This window comes from Neoarius graeffei, chromosome 19 (genome assembly GCF_027579695.1).
Source record: "Neoarius graeffei isolate fNeoGra1 chromosome 19, fNeoGra1.pri, whole genome shotgun sequence".
Classification (NCBI taxonomy): domain Eukaryota; kingdom Metazoa; phylum Chordata; class Actinopteri; order Siluriformes; family Ariidae; genus Neoarius; species Neoarius graeffei.
Window position 1 is genome coordinate 39,443,137 of NC_083587.1, and position 18,774 is coordinate 39,461,910.

The 18,774-nt window shown below is 43.6% G+C and overlaps 1 protein-coding gene across 1 annotated transcript in view; it reads right to left on the bottom strand.

The window, feature by feature from the left end:
* myripb (myosin VIIA and Rab interacting protein b) overlaps window positions 1–18,774 on the bottom strand; it is a 97,548-nt gene that overhangs the window by 56,337 nt on the left and 22,437 nt on the right. Inside the window, exons 3-4 of the mRNA XM_060900059.1 lie at window positions 15,971–16,107; window positions 374–454 (exon numbers count right to left, since the gene is read on the bottom strand). Of these exons, the coding sequence (XP_060756042.1) occupies window positions 374–454; window positions 15,971–16,107 (218 nt within the window). The remainder of the gene's footprint in view (window positions 1–373; window positions 455–15,970; window positions 16,108–18,774) is intronic.

Consider the following 18,774-nt stretch of genomic DNA (forward strand, 5'->3'; position numbering starts at 1 on the left):
TCTCTCTGAAAGCCAATGCAAAAGTACGAATTTTTCAATGTACTCAAGGCAAATTCTGGACAAAAAAAGGGAAGAAGGAGTTTTGCAAATACATTGGCACTCACGGAGGTTCCTAATAGGAATTAATAGGTTGCCTTGCATGTTACACAGAGCTATGTAAAAAAGAGGCATCAAAATGTCTGCAAGAGAGCCCTCATGTACTTGACGCTTTAACAACAGGAGATCCCTAAGCACTCACAGACTTAGCGAGAATGCGCCTCAAAGTCCGTGAGCGTGGACATTTGGATTGGGCCTGAGTGTGCGGATGTGTGTGTAAAGACCATTGATCAGTTTGTGAGCACACATTACACAAAACATACACTTTAGGACTTACTTTCACTTTGCTTGGAGAATGCCGAATCACTGCCACACACAGTCCCATCGTTATCATTGCTACCTTCGGGAGCGCTCATCTCTGGATAAACATGGACAGAGAATGAGGAGAGAGTGTCAAAGGGTGACGAAGAGTATTCAAAATGTCACTGTAAGCCTTATTTTTGTGCAATATAATGACATAATATTGCTAATGTGATTGTGTGTAAAAATTGTGCCATTTTTTTTTTCTATTCTGTTCCGAATCAAGTGCTTACTTTGCTACTTCATGGTACTCCCTCTTAACACAACCACAGCTCAGGACAAGGCTTAAGAACCCTTTCCTATTTCTTACAATCCTGTCTGAGGGTATTCAACCCCAGAGAAACATAAATATAAATAAAATATAAACGCTGACTGAATTATTTTATTGGCTACAAAAAAGGAAGAAAGTACTAAATGTTGACATATGCAGAGATAATCAAATATTTAACAGAATCAAACGGCGAAGTCTCGCAGTTCCCAGAGTCAGCAAATTGACTGTGAGGAAAAGAGATGAGTAAATTAGCCGGTGTCATCCAGCTGGTTATTTCTACCACTAAAATATTGACAGAAGTGAATTCCATGGTTGTATCTTTACAAATATGACATTGCTCTATGCTGCTGGCAGACATTTGTTTTTTTAAGGAGAAGATGAGATGTGATTTGTTTGGAAATCATGTAAACATGTGGGGCGGCACGGTGGTGTAGTGGTTAGTGCTGTCGCCTCACAGCAAGAAGGTCCGGGTTCGAGCCCCGTGGCCGGCGAGGGCCTTTCTGTGCGGAGTTTGCATGTTCTCCCCGTGTCCGCGTGGGTTTCCTCCGGGTGCTCCGGTTTCCCCCACAGTCCAAAGACATGCAGGTTAGGTTAACTGGTGACTCTAAATTGAGCGTAGGTGTGAATGTGAGTGTGAATGGTTGTCTGTGTCTATGTGTCAGCCCTGTGATGACCTGGCGACTTGTCCAGGGTGTACCCCGCCTTTCACCCATAGTCAGCTGGGATAGGCTCCAGCTTGCCTGCGACCCTGTAGAACAGGATAAAGCGGCTAGAGATAATGAGATGAGATGAAATAAACATGTCAAACCACATCTCTTCAGGCATCATGGGGCAGAGAAATGCTGAACACAGGGATGTGATTTGGGGCTGGTGAAATTATCTGAAAATTTTAGCCGGGGGTCTGGGGGCCGCAGGCCCCCAGCTGGTCCAGGGCAGCACCCTGGTGGGGGGACAAGGGGGGAAGCCCCCCGAAGCTCCTGGGTTTTGGGGTTTTCTGACTTAAAAATTGTACTAAAATGGCAAGCAAACACACAAGAAAAAAACTTGTCATGATTAACAAATTCAAGCCAATTTAATGGTCAACATGCAACTCTGACACACACACACACACACTCTCGCTCACTCTCTCTCTCACTCGCGCGCGCACACACTCACTCGCGCGCGCACGCACTCTCTCGCTCGCGCTCTCTCTCACTCGCGCGCGCTCACTCTCTCTCGCGCACGCGCGCACTCTCTCTCTCTCTCGCGCGCGCGCGCTCTCTCTCTCACACACTCTCTCTCACTCACACACACACACCCCAAAGAACCAGCGCGACAGGGCGCGCTAGCCCCGCACCTTGGGACGTAATTCGCCCCGAGGCGAGCCGCGGCGCTCCGCTTAGGTTTCGTTTCTATCCCGGTCTCCAGCCCGACTTTGGACGCTCGTAGCTCGGGCAGGGGAGGTCCCAGTATCCCCAAACTTGACAGCCAGAGACCTCTGCCCTCTCCCCAAAGAACGAAATCGCTGAACAAATGTCTCACAGTCTCATGTCCAACGTCTGTAGCAACCTCTTTCTCCAACCATTTCCAGCGGAACTTGTTTTTCACTATTCTGTCGATTTCTTTAATTCGATTTGCATCTTTACGCTCGATCACGGAGGCTGCCATCTTTCAACTCTGTTTGAAGCGAGCTTACGTACAGCTATTTAACAAGCGCGTTCATTGGTTGTTACAGAGCGATGGGCCAATCACGTACCTCGTTTCATCTCAATGACGTAATTGCGTAAATGACGTAATTACGTCAATGAGATGAAACGAGGTACATGATTGGCCCATCGCTCTGTAACAACCAATGAATGCGCTCGCTTCAAACAAAGAGTTGAAAGATGGCAGCCTCCGTGATCGAGGCGTAAAGATGCAAATCCGAGGCTGCCATCTTTCAAACAAAGTCGGAACGAATAGGATACGAATGTGGATTTGAGGGAAAAATCGGAAACATTTTTTTTTCAAGTTTTGAGGTGAAAAAAGCGGAATTCTGCGAATTCGCGGAAAAATCACATCCCTGTGAACATATGCACACTACCACTATTGGCAGTGTGTGCAGGTGATTTATAAAGGCCCGGTCCCACTGCACTTACGGATGCAAAGAGGATGTAAAACGTAAAAAAATCTTTGCCATCCGTTGGAAAACGCTATGCATCCGTTGTGTACTCATTGCATACGTGCTTCATACGCTCTATCCATCGAGCATCCGTCCACTGTGATTTCATCCGCGCAAAAAGTTTTGAGCTGCACAAAACTTTTAGAACGGATGAACTTTCCGCCGTGTACGATGTAAATCTGCGACATATACGAGCAACAAACGTTCTATGTCCGTTATCATCCGTTAAACGTCTGCTGTATCCTCTCTGCATCCTCTGGGCATCCTCGCAACTCACATCCGCTGCAGCTGAAAACGGAAAGAGGGAGGAAAGATAAGGTACATGAAACGTCTATTCATCGTTAGTAGCACGGAAATAGAAAGGATGTAAGCGTATGCATCTCGTATATAAAGTATTCAAAACGGACAAAGCGTTTATATCTGGGATGTATCTCGTATATTTAGGATGTCTGGAGTATGTCTAGAGTATGTAGAAGGACACCTAGCGGACAATCGGTCTGCATCCGATATACATCCGCGCAACATCCCCTTTGTTTCCGTTAGGCGTACGTGATGCAGCCCCTTCACCCGCTATGCATCCGCTCTTTCTGCTATGCGTCTGCTTCTCAGTTATCACCGGTAACCCCTTCGGAGCTGTCATCCACTTCCATCCGCTTTTATCCGCTAGGCTTCCTATGAACATGTGTTTAACATCCCCGCTATATACTACCCACGTCCGTTCTTTTCCGTTCTGTTTTCGCCAATTTTGTCCATTTCTGGAGCGGATGAAAACGGATAGAGCCACCCCCGAAATTTTGCTCGTCCGCTGTGTCCTTTTTGCATACGTTTTGTGTCCATCGGCCAGTGGGACCGGGCCTTAAAGAATAATTGGATGAAATGTCATGTGCAAAACAGTAGTAGAAAACAATACATAAATATTGTACAACATATTTTCACACGCTTTTGGATGTGCTAATCTTTCTTGATAGGAGCTGTAAAGTTGTATCTCAAAAACACACCAGAGTGAAATGGAACTAAAACTCTGAGTAAAAGGTACTGAAACAAAAAACGATTCAAACTATTAATGTCAAAGTGTAGACATGAGACTCAGGCACACTCAGAGGGCTTTAGACAGAGAGGAAAGGAGTAGAGGAACAAGGCAATCAGTAACAATTACACTTTGAATTCACAGTTGTCGAACCCTGTATGAAACCACCAATTCTCTTCCTATCTTCTTCTTGATGATAAGAGTAGCAGTCAATGTCACCAAGCTATTTCTTTGCTAAAATATCCAAGATTGTTCTTTTCCTTGCCTACTTCTGCTGCCGTACTTTTCAGCTGAGTATGTTGTCCTTGCAGGGCATTTGATGCTGATTTTGAATTTTAAAGAAAAGTAAGGATGTGATCACGTATGCACACACACACACACACACACACACACACACACACACACACACACACACACTTATTTATTGTGACGGCGGCCAGAGAAAACCGCAAAATCAGCGCATTGCTCTTCACTCTACGGCTCCCATGGTGCTGAAAAGACAACTGTGCTTCAGCACCACTGTTTTGGACAGCCAAAAGCAGTGTGGCTATGGGGCAGGTCTTGCTGATCACACATGGCTGGAGCGGTATAATTGGCGCCTCAATCAACCCTCCTCAAGCAGCCAGGGGAGTATAAAGAGGTACCACTCTCTTTAGAGGTTAGTGAAGCTCACTCCATGCACAATAACTCAGTCTCTCTTGCTCTCTCTCTCACTCTCTTTCTGCTCAGGCCACCTCGCCAGTGCCAAGGATGACGTGGAAGAAAGCCGAGAGCCACTCACTCTCTGCCGGCAGACGTGGCTGCCTTCACTGCCTCTGGAGATTTGCCAAGAGACCCAGACTGGCCAGCTCTGGCCCTCTGGCACCTGCACTGATCTTCACTTTCCCTGCACTTCCCCAACCCGTTTCCATTAAAAAGCCCAAGTTTTACACTGAATCTCTGGGTTGTGTGTCCATGTTCTCCCGCGTCACCACAGTGAGTGCCACGCTGGTGGAGAATTTTGGCAGGGACACGTCACCCCCTCCCACTCCCCAAATGGAGCCCCTTCTGCAGCATTTCCTGGACACCAACCTCCAACAGCAGCAGGTGACCCAAGAACCCGCTAAAGGATTTCAAGTCACCACTCAGGAGCTGCTGGTGTAGCAAGCCAGAGATCCTCCGCTCCTGGGTCACCTCCCAGACTCGCGACAGGAAGTGCTCCGTCTGCTCCCCAAACTGACTCTTGCTGACAATATGGAGGCATACCTCTATACCTTTGAGCAGAAGGTGTACCAGGAGGGCTGGAGAGGCTACCTTGGGTGATTCCCTCTCAATGGAACTTGCTGTCCCAGTGCAAAGAAACAATCTAGCACCCTGAGCTGGAATGTACCTTTGTATATGGCCCCCAGAGGACATTAGGGACAACTGATAGTGATCCATCTGTAGAGTGTATATAATTGTATATTAGTTAGCTCTCTGATAGAGAAGATTACAGCTTTAAAGGTGCACATCCAGGACCTAGAGAGGTTTAGTGAGAGTGACAGCAGTGTAGTTTCTGTAGCGGAAAGTCTGGATGCCTTAGGTGGAGTTAGCAATCCCCCAACTCAGGCATTAGAGCCCCCATAGCAGGGCAAATGGCTGATGGGGTCGAATGTTCTCCGAACTTCACGAGTTGTCTTTTGGTGTGTCTCAGCCTTGTGAGTGGCCAAAAATGTCGCAAAAAATTAAATGCATGCATTGAAATTTGGTGGTGATATTTTCGTTGACAAACTAAGCAGTGAATACTCGCAGATTGGTTTGGGAATACTTCCTGAAGTTCAGGGAACTTTCGCCGAACCTCTTGAGATGTATTTGTCTCGACTCCATATCTCCAATGCTTACGGGAGCCTAGGCGACACCGATGCGAGGCGTAGCCTTACCTTTGCCGAGACTTGAAAAGTGCATTTACATTCAGCGATCCTTTGCCAAGGTTCATAACTGACTGGGCAAATGGTTCATGAATATTCAGCAAATGTTGAGTGATGGTTAGACGACATATTTGTGATCTTCGCTGATTGATTGGTGCTGATGTCACACATTCTTGAAATCTATTGAACAAGGCACCTGCGATCATTCTCCTGCCAGATGCTGATACGTACAAAACCCTCAAGCATGCCTCCTAGGAAAAATGCCAGGTCTCCTCAAAAAAACATCATCAATGTCACGCCTTCATGTGCTCTCCTGGATGGAGCACTCGGATGTTGTGTGTGTGTGTGTGTGTGTGTGTGTGTGTGTGTGTGTGTGTGTGTGAGAGTGTGTGTGTGTGCGTGCATGTGTAGTAAAACACATTAGTCTTAGCTAAAAAGCTGAAACTTAAAGGAATAAACAAGCTAATTTACCACCACTACCCGGCTGCCTGTGCTTCAGTGTTCCACCCACTCTCAGGGACATTTACAGCATGGTATTAGCTTCCACTGTTATGCTGATGACACATAGTTGTATGTTTCTGCAAAGCCAGATGAGAGATACCCATCCATCCATCCATCCATTATCTGTAGCCACTTATCCTGTTCTACAGGGTCGCAGGCAAGCTGGAGCTTATCCCAGCTGACTATGGGCGAGAGGCGGGGTACACCCTGGACAAGTGGCCAGGTCATCACAGGGCTGACACACAGACAGACAACCATTCACACTCACATTCACACCTACGGTCAATTTAGAGCCATCAATTAACCTAACCTGCATGTCTTTGGACTGTGGGGGAAACCGGAGCACCCAGAGGAAACCCACGCAGACACGGGGAGAACATGCAAACTCCACACAGAAAGGCCCTCGTTGGCCACTGGGCTCGAACCCAGGACCTTCTTGCTGTGAGACGACAGTGCTAACCACTACACCACCATGCCGTCCAGATGAGAGACACCAGCTTAATAAAATTGAGAAATGTGTAAAGGACATTAGACACTGGATGTTTATTAACTTCCTTCTACTTAACTCTGACAAGACAGAAGTAATTGAACTAGGACCACATGCAGCTAGAAATAGGTTTTCTGATTACGTAGTAACTCTGGATGGCCTTTCTGTTTCTTCACGTGCAGAAGTAAAAGACCTTGGGGTGATCATTGACGCCAGTCTTTCGTTTGAAACTCATCAATAAGAGTACAAGGATAGTTTTCTTTCGTCTTAGAAATATTGCCAAGATCAGAAATATAATGTCACTACATGATGCAGAAAAAATAGTTCATGCCTTTGTCACCTGTAGGTTGGATTACTGTAACATCTTACTGTCTGGATGTTCCAATAAATGAATATAAACAAGCTCCAGTTAGTTCATAATGCAGCATCAAGAGTCCTAACTAGAACTAGAAGATATGACTACATCACCCCTATTTTATTCACACTGCATTGGCTCCCAATCAAATTTCGCATTGACTATAAAATAGTACTATTGACTTATAAAGCACTGAATGGTCTTCTGCCACAGTACCTGAGCAAACTTCTGATCTTTTATGACCTGCCACACCTACTTAGATCAAAAGGTGCAGGCTATTTTTTGGTACCTCAAATAGGGAAGGCTAGAGCAGGAGGCAGAGCCTTCTCTTAGACAGCCCCACAGTTATGGAACAGCCTTCCGAGTCATTTTTGGGACACAGACACAGTCACAGTGTTTAAGCACTGGCTGAAAACATGCTTGTTTAGTTAAGCCTTTTGTTAATAGCTTTTTGTTGGGTAAAGGAGCAGATCTGCAGGGATTACAGTTGTAGAATGTTTTGGTAAACTGGAAAGTATGGATGCTGTCGCCTCCCCCCCAATCTCATGAATTCATCCAAGTTTGTTGACGGTGGAGTGGCTGGCTGGTTTATGTCCCAGGGTGCCCTCACGTCTGTGTTACATTCTGGCTTTCCCTTTTAGTTATGCTATCATAGTTAGTGTTGCTGGAAACCCTGCTTGCACTCAGCACAGAACCATTAGTTCACTATGGACATACCCAACAACTCGTGTTTCTCCCTGTCTCTCTGTTGAGTTACACATACAGCGGCATGCAAAAGTTTGGGCACCCTTACTGAAAATGTCTGTTACTGTAAATAGTTAAGTGAGCAGAAGATGAACTGATCACCAAAAGGCATAAAGGTAAAGATGACACATTTCTTTTCAGCGTTTTCTGCAAGATTTGTGTATTATTTTTGTTTTGTACAATTGGAAAGTGAAAAAAGAAAAGGAACACCATGCGAAAGTTTGGGCACCCCAATACATTTGAGTTCTCAGGTAACTTTTACCAAGGTTCCAGACCTTAATTAGCTTATTGAGCTGTGGCTTGTTCAAATTCTTTGTTAGGAAAGGTCAGATGATGCAGATTTCAAAGCTGTATAAATTCTCTGACTCCTCAAACTTGTCCCTAAAATCAACAGCCATGGGCTCCTCTAAGCAACTCCCTCGCATTCTGAATAATAAAATAATTGATGCTCACAAAGCAGGAGAAGGCTACAAGAACGTAGCAAAGTGTTTTCAGGTAGCCGTTTCCTCAGATTGTAATGTTATTAAGAAATGGCAGTTAACAGAAACAGTGGAGATCAAGGTGAGGTCTGGAAGATGAAGAAAACTTTCTGAAAGAACTGCTCGTTGGATTGCTAGAAAGGCAAAGAAAAAACCCTGTTTGACTGCAAAAGACCTTCAGAAAGATTTAGCAGACCCTGGAGTGGTGGTGCACTGTTCTACTATGCAGCAACACCTGAACAAATATGACCTTCATGGAAGAGTCATCAGAAGAAAACCTTTCCTGCATCCTAGCCAAAAAATTCAGTGTCTGAAGTTTGCAAATGAACATCTAAATAAGCCTGATGCATTTTGGAAACAAGTCCTGTGGACTGATGAAATCAAAATAGAACTTTTTGGCCACAATGTGCAAAGGTATGTTTGGAGAAAAAAGGGTGCCAAATTCCAGGAAAAGAACACCTCTCCAACTCTGAAGCATGGGTGTGGATCGATCATGCTTTGGGGTTGTGTTGGAGCCAGTGGTACAGGGCACATTTCATTGGTCGAGGGAAGCATGGATTTGCATAAATACCAGCAAACTCTGGAAGCAAACATCACACCATCTGTAAAAAAAGTTGAAGTTAAAAAGAGGATGGGTCCTACAATAAGACGATGATCCAAAACACACCTCAAGAGGCACAAGCTGAAGGTTTTGCCCTGGCCCTCACAGTCCCCTGACCTAAACATCATTGAAAATCTGTGGATAGATCTCAAAAGAGCAGTGCATGCAAGACAGCCCAAGAAACTTATAGAACTGGAAGCCTTTTGCAAGGACGAATGTGTGAAAATCCCCCAGGTAAGAACTGAAAGATTATTAGCTGGCTACAAAAAGTGTTTACAAGCTGTGATACTTGCCAAAGGGGGTGTTACTAGGTACTAACCATGCAGGGTGCCCAAACTTTTGCTTCGGGCCTTTTTCCTTTTTTGTCATTTTGAAAATGTGAAAGATGAAAATAATTTTTTTTGCTTAAAATATAAAGGGAATTAGTAATCTTTAACTTTATGCCTTTTGGAGATAATTTCATCTTCAACTTGCTTAAAGTGCATATTCTGGACCAATTTTGTTTTTTTTATATGAAAGTATGTCCCTTTACACACTCATCCAGAAGGGTAATTTTGCACAAGGCCATCTGTCTACAGCAGAATAAATTAAAATAACAAAACGCATCCAAAGGAGTCTGGAGCCAGATTCGTGACGTTACCTGAGGAAGCGCCAGCAGGCTGCGTGAGCTTGCACAGTTTCAGTGCACAGCCTGTGTAGACCAAACGCTACCATTTCTCTCTCATTGACTGGTCTTTTGGGAAACGATGAGTACTAATCCCATCAAGATTGGTGTTGCTACACCCTCCTACGATACATCTGTTAACCATTTTAATAATTACATGATAACGTTGAAGAAATTTGCAGAAAACCACCAGGTCGTTTTCTCATAAACAAACCAGCGCTGACGTAGGATTCAGATGGAGGCGTCCCGCACGCGACGTCACGAAAATCAATGTTTCCCGGGAAATCCAAATGCTAAGTTTTTTCAGAGGCGGACCAATTCGCCTCAAATGGCTTGATTTCAACTAAATTTTTCTGGTATTGCGCAAGGTAAAAAAATTGCACAAAATGCAAAATATGACAGATATTTGACTAAAGTTTAATATAAAATAGGAGAATTGCATTGATCTTGCTCCTAAATTTACTTGTGATATGCACTTTAACTGTTCACAGTAACAGCAATTTTGACTAGGGGTGCCCAAACTTTTGCATACCACTGTATTACACCTGAGATACCAGTGATGCTGGCCTCTCCTACTCTTTGGACTTGCATGATCCATCTTGATGCCCTACTTCTGCCTGGAGTTCTCATCACTACACTCCTGCAAGGATGGCCCCATGTGTACTGCGTCTGATCCGTCCAGCTACAATAATAATAATAATAATAACAATAATATTTACAATAATTTTACATTTATAGTGCGCAGGCTTCATGAATATATGATTGCCTGCACATTAGGGGCAATTAACTAATTAGGGATAAAATTAGCTCATGTTTAAAGCCTTTAATTTTCTGTAAAGCTGCTTTGCGTGAATGTTTACTGTTAAAAGGGCTATACAAATAAACTTGACATTACAGAATTAACTATAAAACAATATCTACGGTACATATTAAAAACTAAGAATTTACAATAATGTAGAGGTTGAGCTAAACGACAATAAAACTATGATAAAGATAAATTTAAAACATAATAAAATAATTCTAATTAGATCTTAATTATAAAAGCTAACTTAAATAAATGCATTTTCAACACATTTTTAAAATTGTCCAGAATTTTAGTTATGAATACTACTTGGTAGCGAGTTCCATAGTTTAGAAGTGGCAGCACAAAAGGCCCCATCCCCCAATGTCCTCTTTGTTCACTCTCTTGGAAACTCAAGGAGTAGCTCACTATTTCATCTTAAAGAATATCCCCTTTATGTTTATTAAATCATAAATATATTCAGGTGCTAGCCCATGAATAGCCTTAAATGTAATTACTAGTATCTCATCTCATCTCATCTCATTATCTCTAGCCGCTTTATCCTTCTACAGGGTCGCAGGCAAGCTGGAGCCTATCCCAGCTGACTACGGGCGAAAGGCGGGGTACACCTTGGACAAGTCGCCAGGTCATCACAGGGCTGACACATAGACACAGACAACCATTCACACTCACATTCACACCTACGGTCAATTTAGAGTCACCAGTTAACCTAACCTGCATGTCTTTGGACTGTGGGGGAAACCGGAGCACCCGGAGGAAACCCACGCAGACACGGGGAGAACATGCAAACTCCGCACAGAAAGGCCCTCGCCAGCCCCGGGGCTCGAACCCAGGACCTTTTTGCTGTGAGGCGACAGCGCTAACCACTACACCACCGTGCCGCCCTAATTACTAGTATCTTAAATGTAATTCTAAATTGCACGGCAACCAGTGAAGCTTAAAGAGCACAGGCGATATATGATCAAAACAGGAAACATTGCAAATATGGTGCACGGCTGTGTTCTGGACACGCTGAAAATTATGGCCCTTTTCCACTACCCTTTTTCAGCTCACTTCAGCTCGCTTCAGCTCACTTCAGCCCGACATGGCTCGTGTTTCGACTACCAAAAACCAGCACGACTCGGCTCGCTTCAGCCCTGCTTAGCCCCTAAAACTCGCACCGTTTTGGAGTGGGGCTGAAGCGAGCCAAACCGTGCCGAGTGAGGCTGGGGGCGTGAGCAGACACTCCCCTGTGCACTGATTGGTGAGGAGGAGTGTCCTCACATGCCCACACACGCCCCGCGAGCACGCTGGGATCTGTAAACACCGCAAACCCGGAAGAAGAAGAATTACGAGAATTTCTGAAGCCTCATGCGCCTCGCCTCATCTATACGCTCTTGCCAGTATCTGTCCGCGTTGTCGGTGACAACAAGCCACAGCACCAAGACCAGCAACACTAACGACTCCATGTCCTCCATGTTTATTGTTTACTATTCGGGTCGTGAGACTACCGCTTAAAAGCTCACTGATGTCACTGTTTGCGCTGCTTAACGACATCACCTGACGTCCACCCACTTTCGCTAACTCCACCCAATGTGTCCACCCACTTCCAGCCAGCACGGTTCAGCGCGGTTGTAGTCGAAATGCAACTCCAACAGCCCCGCTCAGCCCGACTCAGCACGGCACGGCTCAGCCCGACTCAGCCGCGTTTGTAGTGGAAAAGCGGCATTAGACAATTATGTTTGCAGCAAACCATACAATAAACTATTGCAATAGTCAATTCTACTAACTTAGTTGATTCAGTTGATAAAAACTATAAACTACAATACTTCTGTCTCTGTCTGAGGTTCTCATCACTTTGCTCCTGTGGAGGACAGTCCCGTATAGACAGCCTAAAGATACACTTGGAAGATGGCTCTGGACACTTAATACAAACAGTTTTACCACAATGGCTTAGGACTACAATTGCCCTGATAACTGTAACTGCAGTTGTCCTGAACAGTTTTGCACTCCAGTCACCATCAATGAACAGTTGATAACTTCATCAAAATACTGTAGACTTCATGTCAAAACTCTAATGAATTTCCTGGTTACACAATACCACTTTTTGACTAAATAGGACACAGAAGAGAATTGTTTTCTCCCCCCCAAATCTGTCCCTCTGAGTTACATGTCGGTCCTGGGATCGAGATGCTGACCTCTTCTGCTCCTCGGACCTGCCTGATCCATCCTGGTGCCCTGTGTCTAGTTGGAGTCTCATCGCATCGCTCCTGTGGAGGGCGGTCCCATGTGGACAGTTGGGGGTTGAGCCTGGAGGATGCTCTGGACTCTTGCAAAGGTGCTTTTGTGGCTGGGGACTGCAGTTGACTTGCTGACTTTGAGACTACGGTTGTCGTGAACAGTTTTGCGCTCGGGTTTCCGTCGGTGGGGGGTTTATATTAACAGAGAATGTAAGGTGAACGTTAGCATTTGGTTCTCTAAAGGTTAGAACCTTTAGAGAACCAAATGCTAACGTTCACCTTACGTCTCTGTTACTAGCATCAACGAAGCTGACTTTATGTTAGGACTGTTAATGTAATAGTCATGTTGTCTGTTGTTGCCCGGATGAGGATGGGTTCCCTTTTGAGTCTGGTTCCTCTCGAGGTTTCTTCCTCATGTCGTCTGAGGGAGTTTTTCCTTGCCACCGTCGCCACAGGCGTGCTCATTGGGGATAGATTAGGGATAAAATTAGCTCATATTTTAAGTTGTTCAAATTCTGTAAAGCTCCTTTGCGACAATGTTTATTGTTAAAAGCGCTATACAAATAAACTTGACTTGAATTATTTATAATCCCACTATCCATGCACCCAAATGAGGATGGGTTCCCTTTTGAGTCTGGTTCCTCTCAAGATTTTGTCTCAGGGAGTTTTTCCTTGCGATCATCACCTCAGCCTTGGTCATCAGGGATAAATGTATTAATTCATATGTTCAAAATCTATATTTTTCTGTTAAGCTGCTTTGCAACAATGTCTGTTGTTAAAAGCGCTATACAAATATATTGACTTGACTAAAGAAAACACTATTAAATGCAGGAGCCCTTAGCCTTCCCCTCAAGCGGAAACTATTCTATGAGGAGTGTACCCTTTGTCAGACAGACCCTGTGTGCTGCCCAGTGCTAAAGGTTTTAACTTTCCTGAGGGAACTGCTTGATAAAGGAAATGTGCATAGCAGTCATTGCTGTGCATGGCAGCACTAGATATAGGGTCTTATACACAGTGACAATCCAGCATTCTTTTGACTTATCATGACACACAACAACAACAAATGACAATAACAACAGAAGTTTGGCTGTGAGGCACTGAAAAATTAGAACTTAAATTGTGGCGCTAACAAGGCATAATGAGACACAGGCGAAAGTGATTAGTGAGACATGTGACGTGCTCATGCTTGAGGCTTGTGTAGTTCTGCGCCCTTTGGCGATACCATGACAAATGCATGATAGGTGGCCTGCTGGCTAACATGTTACAATTCTGTGTTTCACCTGATGGTTGCAGCAGACAGTTAACACAGCTAAATTTCAAGATTATTTTTTTCTCTGACTACACCTGTAAATTAACTGAATGAATGATATTTAGTTCCAGCTACTGACAAAATGTACAAAGTTAAAGGAGAACTGAAGTCCTTTTTAAACTTGCTTTATTTCTTAATTAACGTGTTATTCGATTACGTTTTCGGTTTTAGTAACCTTATATCGTGACTCGTATTGGCAACTAACTGCAATTAAATATTATACTTATCGGCCTATTCGGTTTTTAGCCATGTTGTATTTAGTTCGTTTGGTCCACGGCAGGCGTCGCTTATCCGCGCGATCTTCACGAGACTTGTGCGAGACTTCGAAACGTGACGTGTCAGCCAGGTGTCGGCGCCGCCATTTTGAAAACTGTTTTCCAAACGAAATATTGCACAAAAACGAGTTTAAATGACGATTACTGCCTACTTTTTTCAAACTTTCCTGATTGCTAACAAAACAAACAAAACTTCCGGCTTGATTACGTCAGCATTCAAAAGAGGGCACGCGCGTCTTTTGACAACGTTGGCAGATGTTGGTCACTTTGATTTCCGCTGTACGTTTTACTTCCGTCCTGCGATGTCTCGCACAGGTCTGACATAGCATATTTCAAACACTCGTAACTTGCTATAGCAGTGACAAAACAGCCGTCAGAAATGCATTCCTATATTTAATAAAATGAGATAAATAGCATTTTGTTAATAAAAAATTTGTCTTCAGTTCCCCTTTAACAGTGAGAAGGAATGAAAAGACCCGAAAACAAGAATTATTTTTCATCAAGTGCCACGGAAAATGTGTGTTACAGTAATACAATAAGCAATTTAATATCATTATGATACATTATGAAACAAATAATGAGCACGGCAAAAAAATTAAGTTCAGCTCCATTTCCCACAATGCACCTCAGATTACAAACATGCACTCATTGGACTACAACGCCCACACACCATGCTCATTGTCATGTTGATATGCTGTCATGCTCACTGTGTATATAACTGACAAATCTTTGTTTGACATTGCTCATAGACCTTGGATTATTGTTCTGGTTTTTTTCTTCTGCCTTGCTCTTTGACATTCTGTTTAATCATCGTCTGACTTTGCGCCAGTCTCTCAACCTTGTGTTTTGCCTCCTGTTTTGGACCTCTTTGCTAATTGCCAGTTCTTTTAATAAAACTGTACATCTAACTGGACCGAAAACCTTACATACTCTCTAATCCTGTCCACTTCCCCTCTGTAAATATGCACTTAAATATTTACAAATATAGTATTTGTATAATGTAACTCTCCACTGTCCATCACTGTAATATATACTGTAACATACAGCATCACGATGCTATAGTACTTACTTCTGACACATAAATGTCAATAATCCTGTATTTTTGCACTTCTGGTTAGATGCTAACTGCAGTTCATTGAATTTGTACCTGCACGCTGCATAATGACAAAGTTGAATCTAATCTCATCTCATCTCATCATCTCTAGCCGCTTTATCCTTCTACAGGGTCGCAGGCAAGCTGGAGCCTATCCCAGCTGACTACGGGCGAAAGGCGGGGTACACCCTGGACAAGTCGCCTGGTCATCACAGGGCTGACACATAGACACAGACAACCATTCACACTCACATTCACACCTACGGTCAATTTAGAGTCACCAGTTAACCTAACCTGCATGTCTTTGGACTGTGGGGTAAACCGGAGCACCCGGAGGAAACCCACGCGGACACGGGGAGAACATGCAAACTCCACACAGAAAGGCCTCTCCGGCCCCGGGGCTCGAACCCAGGACCTTCTTGCTGTGAGGCGACAGCGCTAACCACTACACCACCGTGCCGCCCTGAATCTAATCTAATCTAATCTAATCTAATCTAATCTAATCTAATCTAATCTAATCTAATCTAATCTAATCTAATCTAATCTAAATTAATCTAATAAAAGCATTCACTGCAACAGTCACCTTCTCTGCCAGGTTACACAGTTTAGTAGAGATATATACATTTTTTAATTAAATAAAGTTTGCTTTTAATTGAATAAGCTTTCCTCATATTGACCCACATATTAATACAAAGCACGTGTGTGTATAGAAATAGCTTACCTGCCAACTCTGACAATGCTCCTCTCTCAATAATGTGCTTCCTGTAGAGGGTCTTGAAGACTTTAGCGCTGCCAAACCTCTTAAAGCGACTCTTGACATTGTTATAATACCACTCCAAAGACTGGGCCCTCAGGACCCTGTAAACACGCATGCATAAGAAGAGAGGAACAGAACGCATTATAGCATTATAGAAGAGTCAGTGTTATAAAGTAAACAAGAATGCAATTGGTAGCTTAGTTTATTTTCTAAAATTAGCATTTCACTCCCCGCTTACAGTATCATCTAGACTTTAAGTAATCGGTCAGTCCACCAAGTGGAATTGGTCCTAGGATATCCAATACAATAAAATTTTTTTACATTCATATTTTTTCTAGATTTTTTAGAGTTGGACATCAATCAGATGTATGGGCATCATTGTCCGTGTGTGTGTGTGTGTGTGTGTGTGTGTGTGTGTGTGTGTGAATGGAAATGGGAAGAATGGAAAAGCCTAGAAATGGGAGGGTTGTGGCAGGAAGGGTATCCAGCGTAAAACTATACACCAATTAATATGATATGTGGTGGATCAATAGGGTCCACATGGCGATGACCACCACACACATAACTGGGACAAGCTGGAGTGAGTGAGTGAGTTGACTGGGTCTGAGCATCTCCAGTGGGTCACAGCATGTATGCAGTGTTTAGTACCTACCAAAACTGGTCCAAAGGAAAGACAGCCAGTGAACTGGTGACGGGATCACTGGTGTCGAAAGCTCATTGATTCGCACGGGGCATGAAGGCGAGCCCATATGGTCCAATCCCACAGAAGAGCTACTGTAGCACAAACTGCTGAAAAAGTTAACGATGGCTAAAACAGAAAGGTGTCAGCATTAGACATTTGCGCTACAGTAGCTCTTCTGTAGGATTGGATCATATGGGCTAGCCTTCGTGCCTCGTGCGGATCAATGAGCTTTCAACACTGGTTCACTGGCTGTCCTTCCTTGGATCACTTTTGGTAGGTACTAAACACTGCATACATGTTCCTCTGTGTAACTCTGAAATGTGGCCTACACAGATATATTATTTTAAACATTTACTTTATTTCTTTTTCATTGTTGGTGTTGTTTAGCGGCATTTAACTATAATAATAGAACAGCCTTCAAACACCACACAGAAAGGCCCCAGTCGGTTGCAAGGTTCAGACTCAGAACCTTCTGAGGCAACAGTGTTAACCACTGCATAACTGTGCCGCCCACTTTGAAAAACATGACTGGAAACACTTTTTTTTTAATTACTAGTAAAAATTATCATGTATATCTTCTTCTTCTTCTTTTGGCTGCTCCCGATCAGGGGTCGCCACAGCGGATCTTTGGTCTCCATTGCTCCCTGTCTTCCGCATCCTTCTCTACCACACCTGCCACTTTCATGTCCTCTCTCACCACATCCATGTATCTCCTCTTTGGCTTTCCTTGTTTTCGTTTGCCTGGCAGCTCCATCCTCAACATTCTCCTTCCAACATGCTCTGCATCTCTTCTCAGGATGTGCCCATACCATCTCAGTCTCATCTCTCCTAGCTTAATTCCCAAGCTCTCCACATGTGCTGTCCCTCTGAGGTGCTCGTTCCTTATCCTGTCCAACCTCCCATCGCAAACCTTAACATCCTCAACTCCGCCACCTCCAACTTTGCCTCCTGTCTCTTCATTAAGGGTACGGTCTCCAATCCATACATCACAGCTGGTCTCACTACTGTCTTATACATCTTACCTTAATTATCATGTATATCAGTCATGCAAACCACAACACACACACACCACAATGTTGCCATCTGTGTTTTTCACTTTCAGTGAACATATACACACAGTCTTACACAAAAATTGTGGGATGGGTCACTTAACAGAAGGCACTAACACTCTGTACGTGTGAGTGTGTTCTGTAACGTCTGAGTCAGCATAGAACACACACACACACACACACACACACACACACACACACACACACACACACACCTCCTTGTGAGGACCTTTCATCTTTCATTGACAATTATTAATGCAGCTGATTAATACAATGCCTGTACCTAAATCTAAACCTAACCTTAACCTCTGTAAACAACAGGGAACCTTTTTTTTTCCATTGAACTATGCATAAATATCTACATAAATATACAGTACTATCAGACCAGAAAACCTCCAGTAAGAAAACCATATTTTGAGGAAAAATCTGTGGAAAAGGAACTGATACATTTTTCAATCTTAATAGATGAAATGCACAAATAATTAATGTCTACTTTAGACTAAAGCTAAGACAATATCATGCAACCAAGACACTATGAGTGAGATAGCTTGCCTACTGCACACACACACACACACACACACACACACACACACACACACACACACACACACCACTTTTTGTCTTTGTTTTCAATGCCATTGCTCTTCTTGATGTCGGCTCACATCAAATTGCTGGGTCAGAGAATTCTTGCCACGCGAACATGCCTCATTTAAAACCATGTTTGAGTAATCAGTTTCATGGGTATGCAGTGGGCACTGCCTCTGCTGGAATTCTGTCACATACAGATGGCAGGAATCGTTGCTTGTTTGCATTCGAATATGCAGCAATATTTGATAATATAACACGTGTGTATTTTTCAGTAATACTCGTAGATGTAATAAAAGTTCAGTGTAGTACACAAAGTTATCAGAGAAACGGGATGTTTTACTTTACCACATTAAAACCTTTTGATTTAATTGTATTCAAATTTACTCTAAATAAAGGCAGTACTGCAGTATATCCTCTTCCCAAACATGTACACGTTCACATCCCTTACT